The sequence below is a fragment of the Aphis gossypii genome, chromosome 1 (assembly GCF_020184175.1).
Source record: "Aphis gossypii isolate Hap1 chromosome 1, ASM2018417v2, whole genome shotgun sequence".
NCBI classification, from domain to species: Eukaryota; Metazoa; Arthropoda; class Insecta; order Hemiptera; family Aphididae; genus Aphis; species Aphis gossypii.
The window spans coordinates 83297150-83307135 of record NC_065530.1 but is presented as its reverse complement, the minus strand read 5'-3'; the positions used below and the strand labels follow the sequence as shown (position 1 = coordinate 83307135).

General features: G+C 26.6%; 2 protein-coding genes across 2 annotated transcripts; one reads left to right on the top strand and one right to left on the bottom strand.

Annotated features, from left to right (window-relative positions):
- Positions 1 to 1636: 1636 nt before the first annotated feature.
- On the bottom strand, positions 1637 to 8092 carry LOC114132929 (transcription factor 25). Its single transcript, XM_027998539.2, has 10 exons — positions 7662 to 8092; positions 7394 to 7585; positions 7114 to 7334; positions 5536 to 5621; positions 5329 to 5459; positions 5072 to 5265; positions 3287 to 3697; positions 2962 to 3214; positions 2148 to 2317; positions 1637 to 2068 (listed from the first exon to the last, which is right to left on the bottom strand). Exons 1-10 carry the CDS (start codon positions 7797 to 7799, stop codon positions 1852 to 1854), a joined length of 2013 nt encoding a protein of 670 aa, XP_027854340.1. The 5' UTR covers positions 7800 to 8092; the 3' UTR covers positions 1637 to 1851.
- On the top strand, positions 8013 to 9842 carry LOC114132938 (histidine--tRNA ligase, cytoplasmic). Its single transcript, XM_027998550.2, has one exon. The coding sequence runs from the start codon at positions 8251 to 8253 to the stop codon at positions 9730 to 9732; it is 1482 nt and encodes a 493-aa protein (XP_027854351.2). The 5' UTR covers positions 8013 to 8250; the 3' UTR covers positions 9733 to 9842.
- Positions 9843 to 9986: the final 144 nt, after the last annotated feature.

Genomic DNA, 9986 nt, shown 5'->3' with positions numbered 1-9986 from the left:
AACAATCGCAAACACCAAAATTAAGATCAATATTTTTGCTTGTTGAATTAAAAAAAAAAAAATGATTAAATATTTATATTAATTAACACCAACTACATTTTTTAATCTCAAAATTTTAGAAATCTGACTGAAAACTATAAAATAAAGTGATATCTTTTATCTTATTAAAATATTTTAAATGAACAATTATTATTATACAAAATATAATATAAAATACATAGGTAATTAATAATTATAAATAAAAAATGTATTCAATTAAATTTTTTGTCTGTTTTAAATGAACATATATATTTTTTAATACAAATCAGGAAATTTGCAATCGATCAAAATCAAACAAATAGTCGAGTACAAACAACAATAAATTATATATTATATAAATAGACATTTTTGGAGAAAATAAACAAAGGGAAATCAATTTAAAATTATTTTTGTAAGAAATTTAACAGGCAAGACTAAATGGCGCACAAAATTACAAAATAAATTAATTATACAAAAATAATTAATTAAATAATCAAAATAATCTTAAATTTGATTATTAGTTTTAGTTATATAATCTTGACACAACATAGAACCTACAATTGAAGCAATTATATTTTAACTAAAAAAAATCTCTAAATGGGTCTTATACTTCAAGCATTGAACCCTTTACCCTCATTAACCTTTCTGAATGGAAAATTACTTTTGGTACACCTATATGCTATATCATTTTTGAATTTTATGCACATTTAAAAATAAAATATTATTGAATACATTAACAAATTATATACAAAAATGTTTGCTCAAAATGTATAATTATGTTCAATATACCTTTTTATACATTAATTTTTTAGTGACACTAGAATTTAATTACTTATTGGGTAGTTAATAACGGGAAATAACAATAAAATTAAGATTTTTTTTCTGTTAAACTTAAATTTTTTTATGACAAAATCAATTTATTTTATTTTCTTTAAGCCTAATCAAAAAACTTGCAGTAATTACTATGCATCATAAACATACATTTGTATTATCAATGTATGTAATATAGAATTAGTATTGTAAATATTATTTTTAGATTGAGGGCTATGATTTAAAAATTATTCTTTCCTAGTAAGTATAATCATAAACCTATGAAATAAATAAAAAAACTCTCAGAATTAATTTATTAGCATTCACATTACATGTTTTAATAAGATACGTTATATTATATGTGTTTCATTGTAGATTGTAGACAGTAATCGTATTGCATACTAATTTAGATTTATTTTTTAGGCCATGTGATAATGAGTATAGCTTGTCGGTTGTAAGAAAAATACTTAAAATTATACTAAAAGCTAAAAGTAATTTTAAGTTTACTTATTAAATAAGGCTAAATATTCAAATTGTAAATTAAAAGAATGAAAATAAAAAATACCTTATTTTGTGTTCTAATGTTATTTATTAAATATACATTGAGAGAGCTAAAAAAAAAAAAAAAAAAAAATATATATTGAATTACATAAAGATAGAGATGGTAATAAAATGTAATTTGATATAAAATATCAACTCCAAATGTAAGCATAAGGATACCTTAATGAGTAACTATAGTTAAGGTGGCATAAAGAAACAAGAAAATGGTTTTATTTAGTATGGGAAGAGTTAAAATTGTTTGAAAATCTGAGATGAAAATAATTTTATTTTTATTTTGTCTATATACAATTTAATATAGTTAAAATAGGATTACAAAAGAATATAATATACATACAAGAATGAGCCCAGCCATCTAATGCAAAATAATTTAAATTCAATCAAACTTAAAAATATTTAAAAGATAATTGGAACACAAAAAAAAAGAAATTCTGACAAAACTTAAAAGTTTATTAAATTTTACTATTATGCTGTATCCGTGAGCTCAGAATCGTCATCAATATCACCATCAGCTGGTATATTTGGTGAGTTTACGTTAGACAATAGATCTCTCATAGCATCCAACAAAGAGTTGACACTTTGACGTAAATCACTTCTCATTTCCTCAATTTGTTCACCGACCATTGTTATTACTGGTCTCGCAACAGCTTCAGCTTCAGCAGCTAACTCTTCGTCAACATTACTAAAAGTAATAATAAAATATATAAAATAACATATTCTTTTTTATAACATTTACAAAACATATAAAGTTGATAAATCACCTTTCATCAGATAGGGCTTGAAACACAGGATTTAATGAACGGAAGAATGTAGAAAAAAGTGAATGGTTTTCCACAGCTGTTCTACTGATGGTACTGTGAGATGTTCTGTAAAATGACGTACCGTCTGTTGGTGGAAATGGATCCATAATGAGAATTGGATCTGTCACAGCCTGAGAATCAAACATAAATTAGAGAAAAATTCAATAAATATTATGACTATATGTTGAGTTGTTTGTTTTATCAACATTTGTATAAGAAATGTCTATAGTTAAAGACTAAAAATTATAATATTAATTACATAACTATATTTTATTTTTTGTTTTAATAAATTTTTGTAAGTAAATAATACCATTGATTAAAAATACTATTTATAATTAATAATAATACACAACATTATTAAGTTTACTGTAAAAGGAAAAAGTTTCATCAAATTTGTTTAATTTACAGGTTTCTAATTTTCAAAACAATAAACAAAAATGTTATAATAAATAATAAAAATATGAACATAATATTGGACTGTGAAATGGATTAAATCTTTAAAAATGTATGAACGATAAAATTTATGCAAATCAAATTTAATTTTGATTATAAACTATATTATCAGAAGATATAATAAAGGTCTATACTATATTATGAATATAATCACATATTTTTAAGCATTTTTTAATATAATTTTCTGACATTATTTAAAATTTAATCTGTTGCTTGAAAAAAAAAAAGATCATAACTAGATAATTTTCTATGGCATGATCGGTTTTATCTTATCTGGTTATTCCGACTACTTTTTTTTTTTGCTTATTAATTCTAAAATTACCTCAGCTGGTGGTGCAATTGTGTCACTCATATCTGACAATAACAAATGTCGGTGTATGTTCAATGGGGGTTTAGCATTGTACAAAGTATTTCGCATGATTTCCATGTTTTTCACCAATGGGTCCTTAGCATCTACTCTATCGAGTACAATTTGCACATTGCGTTCAAGCCATGGTAACAGCTGAACTTCTTTCCATATATGATAACTCCTCGTTACATACATGGATATTAAGTAAGATAATGATTTCGGTTGACTACAAAATCATATTTTTATTTATTAAAAAATGGTTAAACTGTATTATACACATTATAATATACAAACATACTTTTGTGTAGCATATGTTGTGAAGTATGGATGAGCACTGACTCGTTTGTCAGCCTGAATAGAACACTTTTCTAACAAAGGCATTAGAACGCCAGGAAACATCAATAATGCTTCTTGTAATAATGTATGAGCAGTTTCTACATCACCTTTTTGCCATTTAGCAACCGCAAGAGAATACTTGATATTAGGAAGCTGAGTTAGATTTCTTACAGAATCAAAAGCATTCACAAATTGAATGAACCATGTATATTCAGATGAGCGTAAAGCGTAAAAATCAATACATAGTACTACAGCAAGAGGATCATCCATTGGGGCTAGAGATAAGAGAAGTTTGCAGAATTCCAAAGCAGTACGGTAACAAGCTCTAAGTCCAACAAATGTTAAATGTCTGTATAAAGTCAGGAACAGTGCTCTAAAATCAACAATAATAAATAAATAAATACAATTATAACTTTTATAATAACATACAGTCTAATGATAAATTAAAATTAAATGAGTAATAATTTAATAGTCCATCTACATTTTAACTACTAATATTCATAAAATACATATTAATATTTATTTAGGCCAATGCTCGTTCAATTTACAGTGAGTTCCATTTAATATGGTTACATAAGTAATGGTCGTTTTGGTTTTATTAAACGATTGATTTCATAAAGCATTTTTATCTTTATTTATAAGTATAATTTAAATTAAAGTCAAATACCCAACATGAAAAATACAAATAATAAATTTGAAATTTTAGCTTATTAAAGGGGGGAGGGAGGAAGTCATGTTTAAGCATAAATTAAAACTTAATGATACAACATACAACAATACACTGATAACTTTGAAAATAAGATTAGTTGTATAACATAATTAGTTTGTAAAGCCATAAAAACGATAAAAATGTTTATAAAAGTGATTAAAAAATTATTTTAACATTAGTATTTAGTAACATAAGATTTTATTTGAGTTTTTCTTTTTAATTTCAAAAAATGGTTGATTCCGATGATCAAATTAAACAAAAAACTAACAGTATAAGTTATTTTTTTTTGTTTCTTTTAATGAAATAATATTTTTCAAAAAAATAAAAAGCTGAGTCAAAATATAATATAGTTATTAAATTTATAAAGTTCATTAATAATATTATACACAATTCACTGATTTGTTTTCTGTAGTAGTAATTTTAACATTATCGGGTTCAAAATTTTGTTTTAGATTTTCTATTATAGTAAAATAACCTGATATTGCCAAGGATCAAATCTCAACCTAGGTATAATGAAAATCACAAGCATTTGCCACTATTATTAAGAGTCAAATGTAGAAGAAAATTCATTTGCATAAAAATCTAAACCTTAATTATTGTTAATATTTAATATATATATACCATCAAGGCCATATCAAAATTTTTTCTAGTTTAATTATGTACTTTAATATGATATACTAAATTACCTATACAATATTATAATAAAATTAGAACAAAATATTTTATCTTAAAACTCCTCCCGAAATTAATTTCCAGTTATGGCCTTTATATCACCTAATCAATATCATAATCATATACATCTAAAAAAATATGTTCATAAAATAGTCCTATTGTATACTATAGTATACTAATTTAACTTTAACTATATAATATATACACTTAAAAAAACAAATAATTATAAAAATGGTAAGGTTTCATTAAAATTAAAACTGATACCTGAACATTTTCAATAATGTCAATAGAAATAAACCAATTCCAATTCATGGAACCTTTAACAGTATTTCATTATTAGTATAATAATAACAATGAATAAAATACCTATTTTCATGTAAACGGTAGTCTAAACGACATTTCCCATTTGACAAACTAAACATGGGATGAAATGAGTTTTCCAATGAGTACAATGCCTGTTCAGTGAGTTCAGCTGCAACTGGTAAGTCTTCACTAAGACGAGCCCATTCCGTCATTTGTAATAGTACATCAACGTGGTATGGATGGTTATTAATTATGTTCTAAAATTAAATTAAAATATAATACAAGATATTATAAATAGCTTAATTCCAATTGAAACCAACCACCAGATTTCCTGATGACATGTGAGACACAGCAGTCAAGAGTTGCAACTGAACTTGTTGATATTCTGTACTATGTTCAAAGGCAAAATACATTATACCATTTTTGCTTTCCAAATATTTCATTGTAGAACCTACAATGTAATGTTATTTGTTTACTTTTATGTAATTTAAACAATTATTTTACTAAAAAAAAAAAAATGTAGGTACCTGATTTTCCAACGGGTGGCCAATTGTCTTTAGGTGTTACCAACCATGTAGTTTTTAAATGATTTCTTCCTCTAAACTTGCGTTTACTAAAAATTTATAACATTAATTAATATTATGTTAATACATAAAATGGCTGTGTTACATTTTAATTCAACTATTTGTGATAAGTAATCATTGATCAAATTAATAATTACATAATTAAATTGTGTAAACAATTAAACTAAATTTATAATTCATTAATACTCTTTTACAAAAATCCAAAATATACTCATTAAAATAAAACCATTTATATGGATTAAAAACAGTTTACTTAAAATTAGAAATTTAATAACTATTAGATAATGATATAAATAATGTTTAAGCAAAGTTCAAATCTTAACAAAATTTGACATTGAAATGGAAATAGCAATTTTAAAAACATTCAAGGTAGACATTTTGAATATTCTAACATCATGTAGTTAGTTACTTAATTTTTAAGTACCACAGACATATAATATTTTTAATGTGTGTAAGTATTAACATGAGTTATATACAAAATTAAGAAAATAGTAAAATAAATATAATAGTGTAAATATCAGAAACTTAATTATTTTTATAAATAAATATTAATGTTACAGTCTTCTTCCCTCAAATATATGTTTTTGTAATCAACAATTTAATATTGAATACATCTATTACAGTTTTTTTATAACAGATTTAATGACTAGGTAAACTTGTAACTTACTATAAAGTAGTTATATTTTTTGTATACTCTATTTAGACTGATGGATTGGGCTATTAATTTTATATTTGTATATTGATTATTGCTATTAAAAAAATAATAATAATAATAATAATGAAATAATTTAATTTAAGCAGAAAAACAGTATAAGTTATAATTTAATAAAAAAAGCGCAGATTTTTATGTAAATACATAATTTTATTGAATACAAATTTCTCAATTCTGATTTAAAATAAGTAAGTTTCATTACATCCTCAATAAAATGACTAAATGAGACTTTTATTTTACATATTTTCACATAGGTATTTTGATGTAAATACAAATATTTTTAAATATTTCATCAAAATTTACATATTATTATATAAATATTTTGATTTTTCATACCTAACCATACAGTTTTTATCTATATTAAAATTATTGTACTGGAATTTGGAAATTTTGATGTATCAGCGTCTATTGATATACGGAATTATTATAAATAAAAGATAACTGATAAATATGTTAGTGCTCGTGTTACTGGGAGATTACAATTTGTAAAGTAGCCATAATCTCCAAATGAATGTTGTACCCAATTGTTTGAAAAAGACAACAATGGAAATGATTAGATGAATTATTAAATCAAATTAATGTAAAATACTGATTTTTTTTTGTAAATTTGTAATTTCTTTTTAAATATTTCAAGTTTTTTAATACATATTTTGCCAAAAATAAGAACATGAATATTTACATATTTTAACTTATTATTACATAAAAATCTAAGTCCTAGTAATAAATAAATAACACTTATTTACTAAATATAAATATTATAGCTAATTTTTTAAAAAATATAATAATAAATGAAATTATTATTTTTTTACCTAAGCTCAGCTTGATGAACAACACGTCCAAACATTTTACGCAGCTCATTATTTGGGTTAAGATTTCGATGCTGCACAGACAAAATATTTTTGAAAAATACAGTATCACGATTATGCAATATATTCTGTGATGAAGTAGCTTCATCATCTTCATCTTCACCTTTATCTGGTACTTCACCCAATATTTTATTCACTTCACGTACACTCCTTTCCACTTCATCCTAAAGAAGATGCTTTTCAATTATCCTTAATATTTATGATTAATTTGTAGTTTACTTACTTCAACATTATCTTCACTGCTACGAGTATGTGATGACAATACTTTACCCGACTTCTTTCTTTTTTTCTTCTTTTTCCTTCTAATGTTTTCTTTATTGTAAGACATGTTTTCATCTTTCTTATTTACCGAACTAGTAGTCTCATGATCATCATCTTCTTTCACTTCAGACTCAGACATAGAACCATTATTCAGCTATGATAAACATAATAGTAATAACAATACGGTCTGTTAGTAAAAGATATTATTTCGAAAAGATTTTCAAACTCACCAAATCATACATGTTTAAGTGTCGTTTTTTATTTACACCACCAGAACTTGTTTCTGTATCATCGCTCTCATCGTCTTGAACAGGTGGCAGGTCACGATCGTCCTGCAAACCCATTTTTCGCAACACTCTTGAAGACATTGCGAATTTTGTACCTGACTGAAGACTGAAACACTCGTAAATTGTTTTCTTACATATTTCGCAGCAACATAAAGAGATGAAATGATTCTTTAATCTTCTTTTGACATTCAGTGATTATAATAACTGATGATAATACAAGTGATATTAAGTTATATTTTTATTTTGGACATTTATTAAAATCAAGTATAGTAATAATAATAATGAAAAACACCAACAATCAGTCGTGGTAGACGTCACAATGATAATTTACTTAAATTGCATACACACCACTACAATTTTACTGATTGGATTGAAATTTATTTATTTTATCACATATCACAATTCACAATGTTATCTTGAATAACAGCTGAACAATATTTTGTTGGTTAGGGAATTAATTTTAGTAAATTCGTATCAGTGTCGCCAGCGCTATGACTGATAAGTGATAACTCAGCATAATCACTAATCAGTTATGTTGAAAAATATATGCACGCTTTCACGGTTTTCGATTAAAGTGAAAATCCGTGACGTTCTCTCGTGTCCGAAAACGTACTGTATCAATATGTCCACCGAACAGGAAAAGCCTCGAGAAAAACCACAGGAGAAGTCTTCCAAAGTCCAACTGAAGACGCCCAAGGGTACACGAGATTACGGTCCCGAACACACGGCCGTCCGGAACGATGTACTTGGACGGATTACAGAAGTGTTCAAGCGTCACGGTGCAGTAAACATCGACACACCGATATTTGAGCTCAAAGACGTGCTGACGGGTAAGTACGGCGAGGACTCAAAGCTCATCTATGATCTAGCCGATCAAGGTGGCGAATCACTGTCGTTGCGCTATGACCTGACAGTGCCGTTCGCACGTTACCTGGCAATGAACAAAATCACCAACATCAAACGGTACCAAATTGCCAAGGTTTATAGGCGAGATAACCCGTCCATTACCAGGGGCCGTTACAGGGAATTTTATCAGTGTGATTACGACATAGCTGGCCAATACGATGAGATGATACCGGAAGCAGAATGCGTGTTTGTCGCCGCTGAAATATTGAAATCGTTAGATGCAGGCAAGTTCAAAGTGAAAGTTAATCATAGGCTCTTGTTGGATGGACTATTCGAATCTTGTGGCGTACCGACAGAGAAGTTTAGAACAATATGTTCCTCAGTAGACAAATTGGACAAATCACCGTGGGAAGAAGTTAAGAATGAAATGATCAACGAAAAAGGATTGTCTGAAGAAATAGCCAATAAAATTGGAACATATGTGCAAATGAATGGTACAGATGAACTGGTCACAGCTCTGTTTAAAGATGAACTGCTTACCAAGTCTAAGATGGCAGTACAAGGACTTGAGTCAATGAAACTGTTTTTTGAATACATTAAAGTATTTGGAATTGAAGATCTTGTATCTTTTGATTTAAGTTTAGCTAGAGGTTTAGATTATTATACAGGAATAATTTATGAAGTAGTCTTATTAGATAAAGGCGAATCTGTTGGCAGTGTTGCTGGCGGTGGTCGCTATGATAACCTTGTGGGTATGTTCCATCCAAAAAATAAGACCATACCGTGTGTGGGTATATCTATTGGTGTTGAAAGGCTGTTTACTGTAATCGAAGCCAAACTTGCTAAAGAGAAACAAAAGGTGCGTACAACAGAGGTGCAAGTGTTTGTGGCTGCTGCTCAGAAAAACTTAGTTGAACACAGAATGACTGTGTGCAAAGACTTGTGGAATGCCGGTGTTAAAACTGAACATTCATATAAGAAAAATCCTAAATTTTTGGCTCAATTACAACATTGTGAAGAGAATGAAATTCCTTGGGCTGTCATAATTGGTGAAGAAGAAGTAGCTAAAGGTATAGTTAAATTAAGAAATGTTATTACTAGACAAGAGGATGAAGTTAAAAGAGAAGACCTCGTTGAAGAAGTATTGAAAAGATTAAATATTAAATAAAAACTAATAAATAACTATTTTTAAAGTATACTTTTTGATAATAAGTATTTTTTTTTTTTTTTATAAGTGGTTTATTCCTAATAAAAATAAAATCAATCTATTTTTAATTATTTATCTTATTATTACATGTATTTAGTTTATAGCTATAATCCCAAGTTTATCATGCTGTATATTAATCCCAAATTTATCATGCTGTGTATTATTTAAAATGTAATATTATGTTAAACATTTAAGCGTCAATCCTAAACAACCAG

Coding starts and splice junctions, on each gene's coding strand:
- LOC114132929 (XM_027998539.2), bottom strand. CDS start 7,799: ATGTCTTCAAGAGTGTTGCGAAAAATGGGTTTGCAGGACGATCGTGAC. Junction 5,622..7,113: donor GTTCATCAAGCTGAGCTTAG/GTAAAAAAATAA, acceptor ATAAATTTTTAG/TAAACGCAAGTTTAGAGGAA. Junction 3,215..3,286: donor ACAACATATGCTACACAAAA/GTATGTTTGTAT, acceptor ATGATTTTGTAG/TCAACCGAAATCATTATCTT.
- LOC114132938 (XM_027998550.2), top strand. CDS start 8,251: ATGTTGAAAAATATATGCACGCTTTCACGGTTTTCGATTAAAGTGAAA.